This window comes from Diabrotica undecimpunctata, chromosome 6 (genome assembly GCF_040954645.1).
Source record: "Diabrotica undecimpunctata isolate CICGRU chromosome 6, icDiaUnde3, whole genome shotgun sequence".
Taxonomy (NCBI): domain Eukaryota; kingdom Metazoa; phylum Arthropoda; class Insecta; order Coleoptera; family Chrysomelidae; genus Diabrotica; species Diabrotica undecimpunctata.
The window spans coordinates 152,785,107-152,808,029 of NC_092808.1; the positions used below are offsets into that span (position 1 = coordinate 152,785,107).

Genomic DNA, 22,923 nt, shown 5'->3' on the forward strand with positions numbered 1-22,923 from the left:
TTCATAATTCACATACGTTTTGCGAAGTTCGGAACGTAGATAAGATATGTCAGTTACATTGTGACACATGACAACGTCACTAGAAGTTAAACCAAAACAAGTGGAGTTTTCTGCCGTTGATGTTCGCGCTTTATAGATGGTGTTAAAGGATTGTTTATTTACAGGAATGTAAGAATTCCAGGAGTTTTCGTGTACATTTTGCAACTAAGTATGGAACATTTTTCATCTAGTGCAGTTAAAAGTGGTGAAGATACTTCAAAATCCGGAAATTTACATTTCAGTATGGACTATGATAGCGGATACATTTCTCACAATCATGAATCAAATTTGGACTCCTCATTAGATATTAATGAAAAAATAATAAATACCATGAACAATAGACCGATATATTTAAGTGAGGATGCTTTATTGGAGACGCCACAAGTTCATAAGTATGCCAATATTAGTTTAGAAATTGAAAAGGAAGATTTTGAGGAAACCAGACATGTTTTTAGTTCTCCTTTTCTCAATAACTCATCAAATGAAATATCTGCTTCGGTTACAAGTAGAGATATAAGTTATTCTGGATTCGAAACAGACCAAACAAATATGTCTGTAGAAGTTCCAGCTTGTAAAAAAATAGTTGTAGATAAGGCTAGTGTTCAAAACACAAAAACTATGTACAGTTCACCTGATCTTAACGATATAAAAAGAGAAATAATAAGAGATACGCAGCAGACAAAAAATTTGGCATTTAATAACATTACTAATACATTATCAAGCGAGCAAAAGAAAAAATTAACCTTAGTCTTTTCAAAAGAAGGCAAAGAGAACTTCTTTAGTGTTAAGAGAAAATATCCTAGTTTGACTCCAGATAAAAGTATAAATGACAGCAATGGCTCATTTCTTTTACCAACTCCAAGAAAATTTGACAACAATTCAAAAATTGAATCTGAACATGAATCTATAAATGAAAGTACCTCGATTACATCAAGTTCTGAGTTATCAGAGTCTGTAAGAAGTGAAAGTTTCTCCCAAGGTAATGACTTAGCTGAAAGTTATATGGAAGAAAGTTTAAGTGTGATTTTGGAAGATGAAAGTAACTTTACTCAGAATAGTTCCACTAATAATATTACAGAAAGTGTATCTGTCTACTTTGACTATTCAATGAGTGAAAGTAAAAGTGAGAAACTGGTAGAAAATGTTAAAAGTGGAATAATTGAAGGAAATAATGTTGGGGAGAATTTGACTGAGAATGTGGCTTTACTGACATGTGAACCTATATCTAGTGAACAGATAGACCAGGCTGTAGCTGAGCTTAGACAACCCATTCCCATAGAAACACAATGTGAACCAACAATTGTTACAACAAATGTTGGTGTTCTAGATAAAAGCAGAAAAAGTCCTCAGAATTATCTAGGTAGTGATAGCAGTACAGAATTTATAGGTTTTGACAGTGCACACAAAGCAATATCTTCAAAAAACAATAATTGTTCAAAAGAAGAAAGTAATAATACTAACAATGAGTGGTCTAAGCATGAAAATAAAGAACTGTTGGAAAATACTGGTAGTATAACTGAAAATTCAATAAATTTAATAACTTCTGTGGTGACTGAAACTTTGGAACATGTACTGAAGGATGGGAGCCATTCAGATATTAAAGATTTAATCTTCAAAAAGGTCAACGAGGCACTAGAAATATCAAAAAATGAAACGCCTAGCAGCTCTAAGAGTATAAGAGAAAGTCCTGTTGTATATAAAGAACCAAACTCTTGGAGGAAACTTAGTACCAGCACTATCCAATCAGTAGCTTCAACACCAGATAAATCTAGTACAAATCAAATCAATTCAAGCCTTAGTCCTGATTTGTTTTCTGAAGATATAGTTGAACAGAAATCTCAAGAGCCTAGTCTACCTATTGTGTCCCCTCCAAAAGAGCGCAATGTTGTCAAAAAGGATTATATGCTGTTAAGAAGAACTCAGAACAACTTAAAGGGAGTCTTGCCTCCAAGAAGTGTAACAGTTACTCAGTTTTCTATTGCTGATATGTTAGAAAGGCTAAAAATGAATAAGAAGTATCTTTGGAACAATTCTACTGCAGTGTCATCAAAAACGGACAGGCAGTCACATTCATTGCTTATCACATGCTCTGAGGAAGAAGCAAAGACAAGAGAATTTCCTGATGTTTTAATGGATAGATGTTTGGGATTGCAGTAAGTACTTATTTATTTATATTGAACAGTACCACTTTTCATATTTTCCAAATATATCTTCTCTTAATATTTATTAACAATTAAGTAGTCTTCTGTAAGTTTTTGGAAGCTTATCTTTTTTATCACTGGCTATGGATGGAATCCATTGATCAATACTATGGATCACACAGTAGTGTGAAAAAATAAAAACAATAGAAACGCAATGAAACAGAATAAAACACAATGTAACGAAAGATCACACGACTACAGACTATGTGGAGAAGTAATCACAGTCCTATGCTCTTAAAATTACATTAAGTAAATTAAATTAAAAAACGATCCCTCCATATACAGACATTAAGAAACCTATGCTTCCCCTGGAGTGGCACATCCCATTTTTTTTTTCTTTTTTGAATGTATTTTGACTGTTTTATACATTGTAGATGTTTATAAAAAAGTAATGGGGCCCTAGAAATGCTAAAAAAATGAAAACTAATGATAATATAAGAAACTATTGGTTTATTTTCAACAACTGTTTATAGATGTGATAGTTTTTTAATCTCATATGTTTTTCTCACATCTTTATTCACTTAAAGATCAGCATATCTAACATTATCCTTTACTTCCAGCATTTTTATAACTTCCACCATTCCATTCCTTTAGTTGTTCAATGTGTTTTGAAAGTATAATCACCAATGAATAGCAAAAGAGCCTTAAGAGTTTGGTCCAGGGGTGAAAATTGTCATCTTTAATATTATCATTTTCAAAGTTTTATTTTTATTTCTTTTATTATTTTATCTTTTATTTCTATACGATTTTTAGTGTTATCTGAAAGATTTTGAATGTAAAGCTTACTTTTTGATACCTGGAACACTTCCACTAAATAATTCAAAGCCTGCTTCTGAGTCAGTCTAAGACTTAAACACATTTTTCAAAATGTTTTGAATCAATACCTACAATGCTATCTTTGCTTTCCTAGAAATGCTTTACTTAAACCCAAATAGTGATAACATTTTAAACCCAAATAGTAAGTTTTTGACTGTGGTGTCAACAAGGTACTGCTTAATAAACTGAAAAAATGTAGTTTTAGGGGTACAGCTTTAAATTGGTTCAAATCATATTGATCTGATAGGTGATATGATTAATGAATGTCACTCAACCAATATCTAGCCTCATTGTGGAGTGCCACAGGTTTCTGTCTTGGGTCCTATCTTCTTTATATTTTAACAACATAACTAAACTAAATATCAGTGAACAATTCATTCTATTTCCTGATAATACAACTATTTTATGGGATAAAACTCTTCCCTTCTGTCTAATATTATTAGCGAAGATTGGCATACAATTTTAAAAATGGTGTGATGCCAATTACTTATCATTGGACATTGCAAAGACTAAATTAATTCCCTTTAAATGTGATTTACAGTTGTTGATCAAAATGTAGATCATATTTAAAGGAAAAATGACATTGTTTTGGTCCATGAAACTATCAAAGCTCAGATTGAAAATAGATTCCTAAGTCTACATATTGATAATAGGCTTAAATTAGGCCACCACATTATATTTTTAACATGTAAAGCCCCAAAGTACTGATGTGCTTGTTTAGTCACAGATCAAACATACTGTGGCCACATTTAAACACAATAATACTGTAGGTTAAATTGTTGTACACAGCCCTTAGTAGAAAACATGTTGTGCACCAGTCTGGTGGACATGAGGCTAAAGGTGTTTAGCAAGAATCTTCTGGCTGCTATACAGTTAAATCAATCTAGCATATTTGGATTTTAATGCGGCGAAAATTGTTTATTTCTCTTTGATCAAATCATGTCTAAGTGGTTGTCCTGGTTGTCCAATAAATCAATTAAAAGAGGACTCTCTTTATCTTAGATATCTTTGTGAAGTTAAAGTCTGGACTCTATGCTGGTCTCTATTCCTAAGACACCACATTTTACCTCTCCCTTGTTTGTATCTTCTAAAAACAGTCTGCTTAATATAAAAAACATGGATGTGATATGTATTTATATACATTGCTCAACATTTCTCTCTAATTTTTGTAGTTACTTGTATTATAATACAGTCAACTCATATTTATTCATGGGGTTGATTGTAACGATTGCGGCCGATAACGGAAATCGTGGATAAGACGTTAACTGGGTAAAGGAATTCAAATAAAAGCAAAACAACTTGATTCTTCTAAGATTTAATTAACAATTTTCGATGTTTACATTTTTTAAACTTTTTGAAAGACTTGTTTCTACTTTTTGATTAGAAAATGTTGTTTTTCACTGAGAAGCATGTTATCCTAGTCTTCCCAAGTCCAACCTTATCTTCTTCTTCTTTCTCATTTTGCTTATAGTTTTCTCATTGGAATTTTCTTAGAATGTCTTCATTCATAGATGTTTAAATCTCAAGTCGTAGTGTCTCGCAGGGATCTACTTTTACAAGTTTCTGGCATTTAAATTCTCTCCCGCCCTCTTCACTAAACTTGTAGTCAGATAATTCATTTTCATCTTCTCTAACTGAAGTTATTCACAATTTTCGATCATTGGTAACAGTTTTCCCATGACTTAACAATTGTTGAATTGTTGTTTACTATTATATGTCTATATATAAGTGTGCAAACATTTCAAACAGATCGGTTTGTTAATTAAGGAGTTATTGTTAAATTTTTATGAGATATCAAAAGTTTAAACACTTTTGCTACCTATAGTATGCTTCTACAATTATTTAGCAAAAAGAAATGGATTCTCAAATATTAAAAATACAAGGAAAAGTGAAAAAACCAAATTATTCTTGAAGAATAATTAAATAAGCTATTAAAAAAGTGATTTCTTGCTAATAGACAATTAGAATATATTTATAACTTTTATAGTATACCTTTCTAATTAGGTGGACGGAAAAACTGGTCAACAACACACATTTAACAAAAAAAGAATGTTTTAAGATCAATAGCCAAGATAATAATTTTTTTTAATCATTTCTCTTTTGTTTATAAATATTAAGAGTTGAAATTTTTGAAGATTGTCAAATGCCTATATTCTATGATGGAATTCATAAGTATGCAATTTATGTAATTTGAAATAAGTTGTAGGACTTTAAACAACATGTTAATCCCCATGAGGTATTATGTGTATTGCACCTATTCTTGCTCTTTAGGTGACTTGGTATGCATATTATATCGCATTGCAGTTTTATTTTGAATCGTAACACACTGTATGTTTATATGTTATGCAAATGGAAATCAAAAAGAGGTGGACTGGAGAACCACACGTTAATATTGGTCCATTAGTTTTCCTCTTTTTTTGCTTTTATATTATGTAATCCTGTGGAATAAGAAACAAGCAGTTTCCAATGATGTTACAATTTTATTGCCTAAAATATTAGGTATACAGCGCAAATTTAACATGGGTATAAAGTAACAGTAATCTGGAGAAGATCGGCGCAGGATCAGCAAGGTGTTAGGCATAGTTTGGACGAGGCCAAGGTTTGTTGGGCTGTAGCACCATAATTATCCTTGTATAATATGCGACCATAATTCAAAAGTCCTTCCATAACCATCCAACATTTAACAATAACAACTTAACTAACAAACCGATCTGTTTAGAATTTTGCACACTTATATATAGACACACAATAGCCTCATTATCAAAGTATTATATCATTGTTGAAGAACCAAAACCGTTTAAGTGCCAAAAAGGTAATTTTTCAGGAGCCATGAAAACTAATTAATCAGAAAAGTTATCAATAAAATAACACAATTTTGACCTAAATGATTAAGTTCTTGATTGTTTAAAAGAGTATATGATTATTTTAGCGAAATTACATAATTACAGTTTGTTTTGTTACTTAGGCGGTATTTTGTATTATAAATTTATAGAAAAGTAATATAAGCGGTTTTGTGTTTTACATAATAAATAAACAACTTACAAAATTAAGGAGGTATTTATTTGCTAAACAGAAAATAACATTGATAATGAAAACGATTTTTTAACTATCCTTTTGATCATGTGGCAGCTGATCGTAATACGAATGACAATCATGCGTCAAAACAAGTTTTAATTCTTGAAGTTTGTTCCATTTGGAATAGGTCAACTTTCGCTTCTCTTGGTTTAAAGGGAGAGCATTCGCGAGTGAATTATAATGAATGATTTTTTTTGTCTTCTTAGTAAAGCAGAATAGTCAAAATAGTCATCACAATTTCTTTTTACAGTTATTTCTCTGTTACTATATTTTATGGCCTTAATATCCACTACTATCCACTTACTATATTTTATGGCCTTAATATCCACTACGGTTGGATCACCAGCTGATCTACGTTGTCTTATGGAGACATAAATTAAAAATTTTTTCTAAGAATAATCTTTAAAAAACTTATAGTCCAGATAGTAACTTCTATATGGAAATAGTTTACGTCGGGCCTCTTTTGTAATATCAGAATACTGACCGGGAAGAGAAATATCTCGATTTTCTTGCTGTTTTTCTTGCAAAGCGTTTTCCAAATTATGTATAATGCAAGAAGCAAATAAAGAGGATACCAATTCTGTGGCTGTTTTGTCGAACCAGTAACAAACCGCGTCAGTATGTAGGTTATACATAGTAAAGTTATGTAAATTTAACTTTTTTTAAGCACGTGTGCTTCACCTTTTAAGGAGGCTCTTTCTTTGTCTTGTCCTTTTTTAATTTGTGCTCTTTCTTTATTTTGTATATGTGTATTATACTCAGCCTCATTAATGTTTCCACTTTTATGAGCACAACATAAATCCCACTGATCTTTCTTCGTATTAAACAGTGACACATTCTCTTTTTTAAAAATCGATTCAAAAGTAAATCTACTGACTTTTTTCAAATTTTCTGGTTGCAAGTTTTCGAGATAAAGACTATACAGTTGCCAAAGTGATGTTACGATAGGCTCTAAGTACTTCCTTGTTGTTGTTTGTCTGCAATAATGGGACGGCATCTTTGGTAGAGAATTGAAAAAACTTTTAAAGAAATCTTCGTCCTTTGTGTGCCGCTTTGCAGCAGTCTCTGTAGATTTTGAGTAAGTAACATTAGAAGCAGGAGTAATATTATCACTATTTTCTTTAAAGTCAAGTCAGTAGCGTACAGTCTATTTTTTAATACCAAATGTACTTAAGTAAGTTTTACAACAAACTTGTCTTCTAGTCCCATAAATAATTAGGAAATATTGTAACGATGGGTGGCTTCTAGAATTATCAGCTTGGTTTCTTCGTCGTTTGATAGTGTGTTTTTTATCTGTATTTACAATAAATGTTTTTCGTTGGTTCCATGTCATGGTTTTCCAAAACGAACTAAAATGTTCTTGCCTCTTCTGCTCGGTAATTTCATTACATGCTCTAACCTTCGATTTTTGGCGCATATCAGAAGAACAGGCTGATCCCATTTTTCGTTGACCTCTCTCAACATCCTGATATATTTTTCCCTCTCCCTAAATTCGCTTCCCCTTGCATCCTCAAATTTTTGTTTTTAGGTTTTTTCCATTCCTTTTTGTTGACAAGTTTTTTTTTTCTTTAGTGCATGTGCATTTCCATCAAAAAGTGTCCCTTCCGCATCTTCAGAAGATGAACTAGCTGGTTTTGTATTAGTACCATTCATTTCAGGGTCATTAGTTCTATTTGTAGGAGCCTCCTCTAATTCAATGTCTTCAGGTTCAATTTCAGCTACAGTTTCTTTGTCGGATATACTACAGTCCAAATGAATAGAAGATAAATTAGCTGGCTCATTTTCTTTTTCAAATATACTACAAACCAAAGGAACGGTTTTCAATTCAGCAAATGATGTTGATGCATTTTCGGTATGGATTTCTTTATTGTGTATGGTTAAAATTCCCTTGTCTAACTAAAAATCTGTAGATGTTGAAACTCCCGGAGATGAGAACAGCAATTTAGGAGTTTTCTCTCTATGATCCTTAATATTTTACGACCTTTCTTCATATTTGATTGATATTCGTCAAATGCAGTCATTAGTTCGACATTCGAGAAAAGGCCATCGTAATCCTCTATTTTATCAGATTGCTGACTATCTTCTAGTTCCCAGTCCATATTATCTGAAATAAAAACAAACATAAAATATTTGTTTATTTTTAATTAACTCACATAAAATAAGTTTATGCATTGTGAGATATATATATATATATATATATATATATATATATATATATATATATATATAGATAAACACAATTCTAAATAATTTGCCAAGAACTAATATACCTAATATAAATATAAAAACAAAAATTTAAGCTACTATAATTTGTCTTCATTGGATTCATTTTACTTAAATAAATACCGCTTATCTACTTGAATTTTGAAACGTATGTAATGTCAGTTACAAAGAACAATACCGCCCAACTCCATGGTTAAGTTTCAGTACAATTTTTACAAATAAACTTTGTTATTATTAGGATATTTTATTAAAATGTTGTTAATTAACTAGCAAAGAACTAAGTTAAATATATTTGACTAACTAAACTTACCTTTTTCCAAAGAATATAGACGCAAAGAATATAGCGTCTATATTCTTTGCTTTTACGCTTGTAATTTGACACAAAACACGGAGCGATACAACCTAACCTTAATATTACACCTATTTGACAGGAGACCTATTTTATAGGTATTAAAATAGCGTCACTGGAGGGCGTGTCGTTTGTCGAAATTAGACAGTTTTCAAGCCAAATGACGCCAAAGAGATGTATCTATATAAAGGAACCATAAAGTACATTTGGGGAAAAATCTCACTTGGGCGGTTTTGGTTCTTCGGCTACGAAATATTATTAACATTTATTAAATAGTACAAAAATGGTTTTTTTGCAATTATCTCAACAAATTATTGATGGATTTTAACTTATAAAAATTCAAATTAACCGTTTTTTTTTATAACACAATATATTCCTAATACAAAACTTACTCTTCATATCATCACCATCATCATGGCTTATTCACTCCTGGCGGAGTGTTTGCCACCCTTTTGGGCTCTCTGATTCATTTATTGCGGAGAATCAGTCCGCTGTTGTTTTTTTTATTATTATAGCAGCGTGTGTGACTTGGCCCTGTCTACAATTTTCCTCCATTCTTTCCGGTCCTTACAGCGCTCCTTCCAATTGTAGATTCTCAGCTTCTTTATGTCTCCTAAGACTTGATCTCTCCATCTTGTTTTGGGTCTCCCCTTTAGTCTCTTCGTTGTTGGTCTCAATCCAGTTATTCGCTTTAGCGTAGAGTCTGAGTTAGCTCTTTCTGTGTGTCCCAGCCACCTGAGCCTTTGCGTCTTCACGAACTTGATTATGTCTTCACCCTCGATGACTTATTTAATTTCTTCATTGGTTAATCTTCCAAATTTGCCTACACTTATCCTCACCGGTCCCATTGTTCGTCGAATTATCTTTCTCTCTAAGATTTCCAACCTCATTTCATCTTTTTGTGTTAGGCACATCGTCTCTGCACCATAGGTAATCACTAGCCTGATTGCAGTCTTGTAAATTTTTAATTTGGTTTTCTTACTAATGTGCTTTTCTTTCAGGAATTTTTGGTAGTTCCAGTAGGTTTTATTACCCACTAGGATGCGTTCATTTATTTCATCCGTTCTATCATTTCTGTCATTCACCATCACTCCCAGGTATTTGAAACGGTGTACTCTTTCAAATGTATATGCACCAAGCTTAATTTCTTTCTCTATGTTCGTATTCTCTCTTGAACACTTGAGGTATTTCGTTTTGCTTTGGTTTATTACTAGCCCTCTCTTCTTTGCGTCTTTATCTAGTATTAATATTCTTAATATACTTAATACTCTTAATATACTTAATCAAAAATTGCTACATATATAAAAAACTACATTTTCGAAATAAATTTTACAGTTTTCATTAACCATGTCCCTCCTATGACTTAAAACTATCAGATACCTGTAATAAATTTTCCCGTGAAATCGTGTCATTTTTTCATTGCTACACTGGGTTATATCGTGTTTTTGAAAGATAGCGTTCGGTGTAACATGTTACGTAAATAAATACTTTCGATAGGTAATAATAAAAAATATTGTTTTGTCAATATTGGTATTTTCAAAATAAAGCTCCACTATGAATAAAGAAATAACGATGTTGAAACAAGCCTTATTATATATTTGTATTAGATAAAATTGCAATCATGTCAAAAATATGTATATTTTTATGTATACAAATAGAGTATTAAAGACGAATACGAGGGCTGAGCCATTTTTAGATATAATTGTGGTAACAGTTGTAAGCAAAAAAAAAATGCTATGAAGGTATTTAAAAGAAATACTCTTTGTGAACACTTTACATTACAATTAACAATTTATTTTCTTCTGTCTATTGTTCTAATAATTTTTTATTTTTTAATTGGTATACGTTATAAAGCTTTTGCACCGATGTCTCTTTTTACAGCCACAATCGAAGCAGATTTTCCGAAAAGATCGAGGACCTTTGCGGAAGATACGGCTCAAGATACGTTGGCGCGGAAACGCAATCCTCATGTACAGTTTTCGAAACTCACGTAACCAGTCCGATGAAACGACGAAATATCAAACCTCAATGGAACACCAAATCTCCAGGAAAACGACTGAGCCACTTAGCCAGGAGGAAAATCACCTTTTCCAGCGCTAACCTGCAGTCAGGAAATTCGTTTTTGGCCGGATCTAGAGCTCGACAAATTTTGGTTGATGCTAAGTAAGTAAACAAATGAACCAAAATAATCTTTTGAGGATGTTGACAATTTTTCATGTATTTTGGTTTATCCATTGTTCAAACCAAACTAAAGACAGTTGCTACACCAAACTGCTTCAGTTTTGTAGTTTGTCACATTCCATTATTTAAGTACTTGCTTTAGATTTGACTAACATACATATAGATCCTAAATGGGGATATTTTGACAAATAATAAAACCTGTTTCTCTCTTTTTTACCATTTGTAAAAACTTAAAATACGCCTCTCGTATAATTTTTCCAGAAAAATGGATTTGCTGAGCAGAAGGAAAAGTCCAAGGAAATCGCCGAGAAAAACTCCTAGAAAGACTCCCGGAAAAAGTCCCAGGATCAAAACTCGTACGCCGAGCAGTTCAGCTAAAAAGAAGCTAGCCATGCGTTTCAGGAAAGTTACAGGGGAAATTGAAAAGTCGAGTACTAAAACGTCTTCAGACGGGTCTCTTTGTGCAAAACGAACGCTTTTTCATAGTCCAGATGAAGATAAGAAGTTATTGACCAGGTTGTTACCTAGTGAGTATATTTTTTTATAATTAATTAAAGCGTGAGGTTCTTTAATACGAGGTTTGTCTTTTAGTTAGTTTTACATATAGCCGCTTAGAGGGCGCCACCAATAAAACCTTCCGACCTTCAATCTTTTGTTGATATAAATCAAGAGTTTCATGCGATAGAATAAGTCGTGCAGATACAGTGAATTTTTGAAATTAGCAAGTCGGTCGAAAAATGGATCTTAGCCGAGAACATTTCCGAACAATGATTTTTTACAATTTTCGGAAAGGATTATCCCAATAGCAAGGTCTCGCTGAAATGGTTTATGTGTTTGTGAATGAAGCATCGCTCCAGCCAACTATTTCTCGATGGTATTGAGAATTTCAACGTGGTCGGACAAATTCAGGCCAGGTCCACCCAAAACAGCAGTTACACATTGATGGGGTTCGTCAGCTAGTTAAGGATGACCGCCGTGTAACATACCGGAAGATAGAGGCATCTTTGGGCATTTCAAAGACCTTGATCCAAAAGATCCTACATGAAGAACTTGTAGCTGTAACGAAGTTGGCTTCGGATCTCTCATTTGCTCATAGAAGACCAAAAAGTGGTTTGCATCAATTGGTGTCGAAAAACATTGGAACGGTTCCACAAAGGAAGCTCAAAAAACGTTTATAATGTTGTCAGTGGCGATGAATCTTGTATTTACTCCTACGACCAGGAAAATAAACGCCAATCCGCTGTGTGGGTGTTTCACGATGAGGAAAAACTAATAAAAGTGGTCCATTTTAGCGTTACTGCAACATTTTACGGCAAGTAATTGTATCACTTTTGCCCACTTTACATAATAATAAGGCTAACGAGGCTTGGTTTTAACAAGATGGAGCACCGGCTCACAATATTCGAGATAGCTAATAAAGATCCGTTTCTTTGGTCACCAAGATCCCGTTGTCTCCGTTAGATTACTATATTTGGAGATATGTCAAAAATAAGGTGTTCTCTGAACCTGTCACTATTGAGGAAGCTATAATAAATAAAGTCTTTCAAGTTTTTAACGAAATATATAAATAATCAATATCAAGAGCTACTAATGAAAATCTGATTAAAAGAGTTCATAAATGATTGGATGTTGATGGGTAACATTTTGAACATTTATTACATTAATAAGCTAATGCATATTTTCTTTGATAGCAACTTTTTAATTGTTCAATGTTTAACTTACAATATGAAAGTTGTAAATTAATACATTTCCGATTCGTGCATTAAAGTCACCATTAGGATTAAGGGTTCTTCATGAGGTATTTCATGCAGGATGGTTTGCAATTGTTCGTAGAATGCCTCTTCTCTCGTTCCTCCTTAGGTTTGCAGTCCTCGGGGCTGTAGATAGATATGACATTTAATTTTTGGTAGTCTATTGTGATGTTCATATGTATTATTCTTTCTAAGAGATAACTTCAGTTGTTTATGTTGTCTTTAAATTTTTTATGGACAAGTATACCTACGCCTGCTCGTGCTCTTTCTTCTTTCTTCACTCCACTGTATGCTAGAAAATATTGGTTTCTTGGATTGCACAAATGTCTGTTTTTATTTATCAGTTCTTCTGATATCTCTTATTCTTATTCTCTTAGTCTTTGTTGTTGAAAGACCATAGAGGTTCTAACAATGTTCAGCAGCGAAGACAATATAGACGCCTTGGTAGATCTTTTTAATGACATTTATGGGTCCGGGGTAAATACCACAGGATGGGCTTCAATCAACCTTTATTTTATTTTTTTCACATCGGTTTAGAACGTCTTTCGACGTTGTCCGCTACCTAAACACCATCTCTTCCTATCTTCGCAGTCGTTTGTTGTTAAATTTCTTTCGCTCATGGACTTGTTTACGCCGTGTTGCCATTCTAATCTGGGTCTTCCTCTTTTCCGTCGACCTATCGGTTGCCATTCTATTACTTTTTTGGGGAGTCTTGATGCTGGCATCCGTTGAACATGCCCATACCACCTTAATTGTTTCTTCTCTATATCTTGAGTTATATTTCCTTCTATTCCCATACGTTGTTTTAGTTGATTGATTGATTGAAATAAAACAATCAACCTTTATACCAATCCCAAAAAAGCCAAACGCTAATAGTTGCGACCAATTCCAAATGATCAGCTTATTGAGCCAGCTCCTAAAACTCTTCTTAAAGATAATTCACACAAGAATAGACAACAGATGTGAAAGCGACATTAGCCCCACACAGTTCGGTTTCACACAAGGATTTGGCACAAGACAAGCACTTTATAGCTTAACTGTCCTACTTCAGAAATGCAGAGATCAGCAAAAAGATGTCTTCCTATGCTTTATAGATTATCAGAAATCGTTCGATTGTGTTAATCATTCAGAATTAGTAAGATTGCTCCAGGAACGTTCGATAGATGAGAATGACCTTAAAATCATAAAGAACCTTTATATGAATTATAGTTTATTCGTCTTCCGGGTTTGGACCGTGTCATTTGTGAGTGACCCAAAAGTGGGTTCATCTCGACGTTTCGCTACAATTGTATGTAGCTTCTTCAGGAGAACAAAAAAGAAAAACAAGAGACAGGAAGATGGGTAGTTAGCAACGGTAACTCAGTTACTCGACGCAACCAGAGGCGAATACTAACTACCAAGATGGGCATTTGGTCACAGTAACTCAACTACTCAACGCAGCCAGAGGTGAAAACCAAATGCCAGGACAGGGATTCACGTCCAACAGCTCAGAACACTAACGCGTCGAGAGGCAGGGAGTGAATCCGACGATTACTCCGCTACCGCTCTATTTATAGTCGCGGTGACCTGTCCTGTCGGGACGTATCGGCACACTCCGTGGCGCGAACGTCAAAAAGCGCGCGCTGGCCAATCATGTGGCTGCATCGTGGTAGCGGGACCGGACGGCGGCTCTAGACTGAGATTCCAGATGGGAGACAAGTAGTATCCTTCCTCTCGATTGATATTATGTGGATTTTTTCGGATCTCTAGAGATTCGCGGATTTTCCTGGAATAAAAGAAGGGGCTCTTAGAAATAATATGGGTTTTTTCGAACAATATGGAATGACCGGTTTCTTGGCAGTGTTCTGCAACTGCAGAATGGGAGAAAAGACCTGATCGAATGCATCTTTGATGCTCTTGAATCCGGGTTTTGACGGAACGACCAGTTTCGCCAATATACACTTGTCCACAGGAACAAGGAATAGAATAGACACCACAGGAAGATAGGGGCGGTAATGGGTCCTTAGGAGAGGGTAGATATTGTGAGATTTTCTTGGGTGGTCGAAAAGTAGTCCTGATACCTTCTTTGCGAAGAATTTTGCCAATCCTATCAGTGACACTTCGAATATACGAAAGAAAAGCCACAGGAGTATTACCCGAAGATTCTGAATTTGTCGTCCTAGGGTGTAAAGGGGGATGTAGATGTCGATGTGTAATATTTTGAATTGTGGACTTGCAGTAACCGTTGGCGACAAGGGTTTTTTGCAGTTGTTACATACAATTATAGCGAAACGTCGAGATGAACCCACTTTTGAGTCACTCACAAATGACACGGTCCAAACCCGGAAGACGAATAAACTATAATTCTGACTCTGGCCGTGGAAGCCTACGATTTCATTTAACCTTTATATGAATCAAATTGCATCTGTGAGATGCCACTTTTCTTTGCGTGGTTCGTTATCTTAGGTTCCGTCTGGTTCCGAGGCTTTATATCGGTTCTTTGAGCCTTGTTTTCTTTTACAATGGGTAGGATGCTAACATGTCCCTTCAACCATCCTCTTTTATCCGGTCTTGGGATGAACGCGAGGCTTCTGAGCTACTCAAAAACCCTTCATTCCAATTTTCATGATTCAGTTGCCTTTACTTCTCGAGATATTTCTAATTGACCGTTTATCTGTCGCACCCTGTATATTATTATGTCATATTATATTTTCTTACAGGTACATCCGGATCATCTTTAGCCAACGAAATCAAAAGATCCACCACGAAACGGGCACTTTTCATGTCCCCTAGTAAGAGTTCCCCCCTGAAAAATATGGGATTCAAACGTTCACCGATTAAACGCCTCGATTTTGGCAACGAAAAGAAGAGGAAGCGCGACGATTCCGTCGACGAGCAGCCGTCCAAATTCGCCAGATGTCATTCTGAAAATATGCCTTTGTCAACTTTAGCCGATGTTAAAATGTTAAGCACCCGTACTAAGAGTGATCTGAACATATCTCAGAGTAGACATATTAAGGAGTTGACTACTAACCATAAGAAGGTAAGTCAGGCAAGAACTGAATACTCGTAAGTTTATGCAGAATTCGTTTTATTAACGTTTTTTTTTTTTTAACATTCGGAATTATCTCAGTATTTTTCACTTATACTGACTGCGTTTATTCAGTTGTTAAGGATAATATATTTAATACTCAGTGGTACCTATAGCGCGAGGACATTATTTATATACTACTCTCCAAAACTAGAGTGGTAGATCAACTATTAGACGGTCTGTAAGGAATAAACAAAATATAATAGATTTACTTACCGTTTAAAAAAATGTAATCCTCTCCTACTTATTCTTTTTAAAAGGCATATTGTCCGAAAACTAAAACTAATGCTAATGTACTAATATAAAAATTACCACTAATACGTTATGCAAGGAACACTATTGTTTATAAATACTAAAGTAATTAAATAAAAACGCCTAAATAGGTTTTTTATATATATATATATATATATATATATATATATATATATATATATATATATATATATATATATATATATCGTCGGAGATATGGAAAAAGGGCGAATTCACCAAATCTCAATTTTCCAGGAGAGCACTTTTAAGGTTTGGACCCTCAGGAAAATTATTGAATATTATTCAAATAAGCTGTAATTTTTTATTTTAATAGTGTAAGCATATTATTTTTGTATTCTTTAAGTTTCAAGATTTCTAGTAAAGCCGTTAAGTGATAATAAATATTTGTATTGATAAATTAACCTATTCGCCCTTTTTACATACCTCAAAACTATTCATTATGGCTTTTTGGCCCTTTAGCACGTTATTTGTACGATCTAAAAACAGTATATTTAGAAAGGAATCAAAGAAAACTAGCTTAATACTCATTTTTTATTAAAATTTTAAGTTCTTTACACATAAATTGAATAAGCAAAAACATGGTGAGAAAATATAAAAAAATCATGTACAGTTTGTTCATTTTTCACTTTTTCTTTGGACATGATGATACTTTGTTTTTCTTCTGATTCTGACACGATGATTTGATTTTCTTCTGAGACGATAATTCTTCTTTCTGATCAGCTGAAGATTTTCTTGTTGTGTTTACATTCCTTCTTTTACCACATCGAGTGTCACCTTTTGGTATATCCTCAAAGTATTTGTGATGGTACACGGGGATAACTCTGGACTTACACAGGTCCATGAGATCTTTGTGTTTAGTGACTGTTATGGGCAACCGACTGCTGTACGCCTTAGGGAGTAATTCAATTGTAGAGGGCCTTCCCACATTTTTCAGGATTTTGATTTCTTGAAAACTTTTGTCATTGTATTCGTACTTGAAAAAAATAGAATCAGGTTTATCTTTCAAGAACCTGAACCATTTGATTTTTTTCCAGCTGACTAAGTCCCCAGTTACATTTTCATACCTTATTTTTTTTTTGTTGGTTTGAGCTAATTCCTTCCAATCTATGAAAGATGTGTGATCCAAATAAACAATGTTGTAAGGCTTTGGTGTTTTTCTTGCAGTCTGACAAACAACATGCCATTCTGAAGGTACATTAATTTGTACATTCTTTGCTGCCCTTTCAATTGCTGAATGCATGGAATCACCTTCTTGCTGAGAGTGCCCTGGTTCATAAAATACGTGATCGATTACTTTGCAATTCGTACATCTTCTGACGGCATGTAACAATGCAGTTGCAAAATATTGATTTAAATTCTGCCCACCACAGCTATCGCTCATTAGGAAGAATTCTTCAGTTTGTGGATGGTTTGCTATGTAATTAAATACACAGGTTCCTATTTCATTAGCACCTCTATTCCCTTCGGTCTCGTCCCATAGGTTGCAAGTTCCTTCTTTAGTCACCAGATCGAATATGGTGAGGTCAAATACAGCAAGTTTTCGTTTGTAAAATATCGAGGATATCTCGCCCTTAGGACATTCTAGCACAGCTTGGAGGTCAAAGTTTATGACAGCTTTCTTTTCATTAGTATTTTCACTGTCTTTCACTTTTCGTGTTTTAAGTTCACGGGCTGTCTCTTTGTTCTTCAAATGTCTTTCATATTCAGCTTTCCTTGATTCCTTTTCGTCTAGGGTCAGTGATTTGTAATAATTACAAGTACTACATTGATCCTTCTTAGGCTTATGAAAGCGCAGGTTTCCATAGGAGTAGAAATAGGCTTTGTACATGGATTTGGAAACAGGTTTTAACAATGATTTTTTATTGTTTAATTCTAGTTTTTCATTTTCTATAGTGGTTTTTGAGTTATCTTCCCTGCATTGTTCAAGATATAAAGTATACAACTTTTCAAGATTGAGTTGTGAAGATAGGTAGAGTGTATTGCTGGACTTTCTGCAGTAGTGGGATTCTACTTTTGGTATGGATTGAATATGCTGACGGGCGTGTTCTTCAATCCAGGCTGGTATTTTGTTCACAGTCGAAGCTTTCCCTCTTTGGTCAGTCGATACAATTCCAGCAACGCTCCTTTTTTCCAGGCAGGTCCGAACAAATTTTTCTGTTACGGATAAAACTGACAGGAAAAATAAACGACAAACACGAACGTGCTCTGAGTGTTTCTCTAGATGGTAGTCAAGACTGCGTTTTTTTCTGGATTCAGGATTACCTCGTCGTCTATTAGGTTCACTTTCAACTACATGATTAGCAACAAACTGTCGTTGTCGATCTTGACTACGATCATCTTCTCCCATTTTCCAAAACTGAAAGAAAATGTCATTTTTTTCAGATTCGGAAAATTTGTCACTACACTTAAGAAAGCATTTAGTACACACAAAGTTTTGCCTTTCTTTCTTTTTCACTTTTTTTTCCTTTACATTTCTGTAGGTTTTACCAGCACTCCTTAAATACTTTCTTTCTTCTCGTTCCTTTTTAGTTGTAGCCTTATTCGTATTGTGAGTCTTCTTTTTTTTTAATAAATGTTCAGTATTATTTGTCAAACTCAAAGCATTATCATCAGATTCAGAAAGCTCCAAAATCATGTGACGCTTCGATATGTGTTGTCTCAAAACCTTTTTGTTTTCAAAAATGATATTGCAATGGTAGCACATGAACCCCTGTCCAACATAATTTTTGTCTACCTCATTTGGGGGTGTTCCTAAGCATGACTGAATATCAATATCAGGGGACTCGCCTATTGCGTCGTAGGTGATTGTTGGGTCAGTTAAATCTGGATGATTTAATGTTAGTTCTTTAGATAGTAGGTCATCGATGACTTTGGATGTACCAGCTGAAATATCCACAATGTTTTCTACGCATGACGATAGCATAAATTGCTCATTTTCCTTGCTGAATGATGGGCTTGCCGGTTGAAGTGGCTGTAGTAATACGTAATCTTGTATACGCTCTTCATTATTATCTAATTGGCTTAGCTCTTGTTCTGGTATTTTGGCACTTACTTGCATGTTTGTGTCATTACCATGGTCAAACTCACTGTTCTGAACCTCTATATTTTGCTGGATAAGAGCCATGATTTTTTGAGAACGTGATTGTAACATTTTCCCCCTGAAATAAAACAAAAACGTGAATGTGTGGTTTCGATAGTATTTAATTTATCTAGATTTAATAAACTAGATTTAAAGACTTTCCCTACAATGGAAGGTTACTTTTATTGTAAGTTATATAACGTAAAGAGTTTAGGCCTAGTTAAAAATATACAGCCCATAGTGTGAAAGTAAGAGTTATCTGGTATTATTTGGCATTCCAATAAATATACCAATGTAATGTTGACACCATCTATCTATCGCCCGTCGGCAAATTCAAACAAAAATATAACTCCAGACCATATTTTACCACCTTTAGTCCAAACAAATTAATATATGCATTTAATATATTTTTTACCATCAAAAATGAGATGTTTTAATCAAATATTGTTTCAAATATAATGTGCAGAATAATTTTAACTGTACTAATAACCAAGTATAAATTTTCTAGTGTTAAACTGATTGATTTACGATGAGTAACCCGGTTGTAAAAATACCGGCGTGTGCCTTAATAACGGGACATCGGTTTTCGAAAGGGATATCGAATTTCATAACATACAAATATTATGTTTGAATTTGCCGACGGGCGAAATATCGATGGACTTGACATTACTACGGTACAATACTAACAGCCGAATAATTATTTTTGTGCTGTAAGCATGACTTTTTAACGAATTATAGGCGTACTAACATTTGAAAACACTACAGAAACTGATACTTGGATGTAGATTAGGGATATTAGAGATACTATTTGTAAACAATAAGTTCAAAAAACCGTTATTAGGAATATATTCCAAGGTGTAATTCACACAGTTGTGGCTTTGGTAGTAATACAAAATTTAAGCGTATGCAAAATGTTACAATAATTTATTGGTACTTACCAAGGTAATACACTCAAGACAAAAATGTTAATACATAAATTACACAGAAAAATATATAAACAATTGAGTAAACAAATATCAACACCACCACTCAGTTGTTGAAAATCTTTCAGAGCTAACCTCAAAACAAAACAGCTGACAACAGAAGCTGGTAGCCTGATCTAGCATCAGTGCTACCAACCAACGGCTTAATTGTTAGCCTAGTAAAGGAGAGGACTATAACGATGGAGTTTCAAAATAAAATTCGTATGTTCTCTATCGTTTTGTCACACAATCATAGATTAAGTTATGGCCATCCGTTACCAAACAACATGTATATTATATTAATATATATATATATATATATATATATATATATATATATATATATATATATATATAATAACCCAAATGTCAATAATAATCATATTAAAATTAACATAATTATAAATAGGTACATGAAATGAAATGAAATTTTTCGTACGCCATTGGAAGACCTACAATAGCGATGAACCGTCACTATTATTTCTAAGAATTTACTGCCTACAAATTAGAAACTTTAGTATAGTATAGAAACTTTTTTTTAAAAACCGTCCAGTTTTATATTTTTTATAAATATTCCATTCGCTAAACACTAATATTTGAACTACTGTTTTATAGAAACTTCAATTAGCGATCTACGAAGCCCTTCGATCCCAGAATGTCCTGCCTACACACCCGCAATTCAAAGTTTTCGCCTCGAATTTGGGTAGATTGACGAGAAAACTTTTCCTAATGACCACGGCCGATTGTATCGGCGTCACAGAAAAGATGTTGCGAATTGCCCGCCATCACGTCATCGCCGTGGTAAAGGGCAGGAGCCCAGAAGAAATCTACGACGAGTTTGTGAAGAACAAAGCGAAGAATCTGAAACCCCAAGGGTATGTCGCTCCCGAGAAGCCTAGCACAGATAAGAAGGAGGTAGAGCGGAAACCGTTCACGGGGAAAAGTAGTTTTAACAGCGAAAGTAAGGTTGATCGTATAAGGAAAGCTTTTAACTTTGGGGACGACGACAATAGATGAATAAATCAGCAGCTCAGGTAATAATAGGTTAATATGAAAGAGTGTAATTTATAATATATTGTATAATAAACGTTAAAAAAGCAATTTTGATATTATTTGCTACCATTTATTCCCTTTTCGTCGACTTTACACTTACTACGATATAATAATTCACCGCAACTTTGGTGTAGTATATGTTATTGCTCCAAGAAGTGAATATACAACATACAGAATTTTACAACGCTACAAAATATTCAGGTTAACAGATTTGTAGCAAGTATTAGAAGAGTGGTCGACTTGGCAACAGTGTGTGTGCGTAATAACACCTGAAAATTATGAAAATATGACACAGCAAGCAGCAAGTAGTATTGAGACAACAAAAAGTGCAGTAAATAGAAAATTGCGAGCAAAACTCAAAAATTATAAGCCAACATACATAAATAGTGTAAACAATAGTAAAAAATCAAAGGAAAAAGGGGTCCTGGTATAAGACAAATAACCTGGCTGAAAAACATTCGGGAACGGACCGGGTTGAGCACACAGACGCTTTTAAGAAAAGCAGCAGATAAAAACGAATTTGCAATGGTTATAGCCAACTTTCAGTGGCGTCGGGACTAGAAGAATAGTAAAAAGAACGTGGACATTTTAACTTGACAATTGACAGATAAGGTAAGTGCGCGAAATCTAACCAACTGAACAACGACGTTGTCGGATTGTGAGAAAAATCACAGTAGCCTAAAATTGAAATTAAATTTACAATTTAAGAACGAATTTCTATCATTGAGTGAAGATTGATATACAGTCCATCTAATTTACTTACCGTTGCACGTCATTATCATTGACAGAGATCGAAGTTGACATAGTTGCCAAAGTATAAAAAAATCCTGAATTCATTTTAAATCAAATATGTCACATAATTATTGCAAAAGTGGATTATGCAACAAAAACAAATTAATATTTAATGTAAATCATCATCATCCAGCCCCGTTTTCACATCCATTGTTGGATATAGGCCTCCTCCAAACGTCTCCAGTTCTCTCTATCTCTAGCTGCTGCAATCCAGTTTGTTTCTATTCTCCTTAGGTCGTCGGTCCATCGGGTGGGTGGTCTGCCTCGACTTCGCTTGTCGGCTCTTGGTCTCCACTCCAATAATCTCTTCGTCCATCTTCTGTCTTCCATTCTAGCAACATGTCCAGCCCACCTCCACTTTTGTTTATTGATTCGCAGTATAATATCGTCAACGCCAGTTCGTCGGCGTATCTCCTCATTTCTCACGCGATCTTTCAAGGTCAGACCCAGCATTGATCTCTCCATTCGCCTTTGTGTTACCCTCAGTTTTTCGGCAGTAGCTTTCGTTAAAGTTAGGGTCTCTGCTCCGTAGGTCAAGACTGGTAGGATGCATTGGTTAAATGCCTTCCTTTTCAGGTGAATTGGAGTATTTGTTTTAAAAATGTCTCTCATCCTTCCATATGCCGCCCATCCCAACGTGATTCGTCTATTTAGCTCGCAGGTTTGGTTGTCTCTGGTTATTCTGATTTCATGACCCAAGTATGTGTATTTATCGATTAATTCTACCTAGGTAGAATTAATCGATTTAATGTAAATAAATAGAAACAAAACAAGTGTTAAAAAATAATCTTGTTAAAAACAATTTGAGGCGCTTGTATGCGTTGTATAAAGATGTAAAATGGAATACTTAAACAAAAACAACACTTTTTTCATTACTTATTAACATTAGTCAACACCGCAATTGTCAAATAAGTGTTACCAATTTATGCCAAAATATCACCTTCGTTCGATTACAGTTACAGTGTGTTCCGAACAAATGTTCTTCATAAAAACTCTTTATAATGCATTTATACAAATTAAATGAAACATATTATTGTGTATTTCTTTAAGTTAACATCA

General features: G+C 34.2%; 1 protein-coding gene across 1 annotated transcript; it reads left to right on the plus strand.

Moving 5' to 3' along the window:
• Positions 1 to 60: 60 nt before the first annotated feature.
• On the plus strand, positions 61 to 21,120 carry mi (cyclin E-interacting protein minus). Its single transcript, XM_072535819.1, has 5 exons — positions 61 to 2,192; positions 10,585 to 10,866; positions 11,146 to 11,411; positions 15,335 to 15,657; positions 20,635 to 21,120. The coding sequence occupies exons 1-5, from the start codon at positions 211 to 213 to the stop codon at positions 21,034 to 21,036; spliced, it is 3,255 nt and encodes a 1,084-aa protein (XP_072391920.1). The 5' UTR covers positions 61 to 210; the 3' UTR covers positions 21,037 to 21,120.
• The last annotated feature ends 1,803 nt before the right edge of the window (positions 21,121 to 22,923 follow it).

Excerpts from the sequence above, each read along its gene's own strand:
- mi (XM_072535819.1), top strand. The coding sequence starts at position 211 with ATGGAACATTTTTCATCTAGTGCAGTTAAAAGTGGTGAAGATACTTCA. Across the intron at positions 2,193-10,584 it reads GATAGATGTTTGGGATTGCA|CCACAATCGAAGCAGATTTT; the intron begins GTAAGTACTTAT and ends CTCTTTTTACAG. Across the intron at positions 11,412-15,334 it reads ATTGACCAGGTTGTTACCTA|GTACATCCGGATCATCTTTA; the intron begins GTGAGTATATTT and ends ATTTTCTTACAG.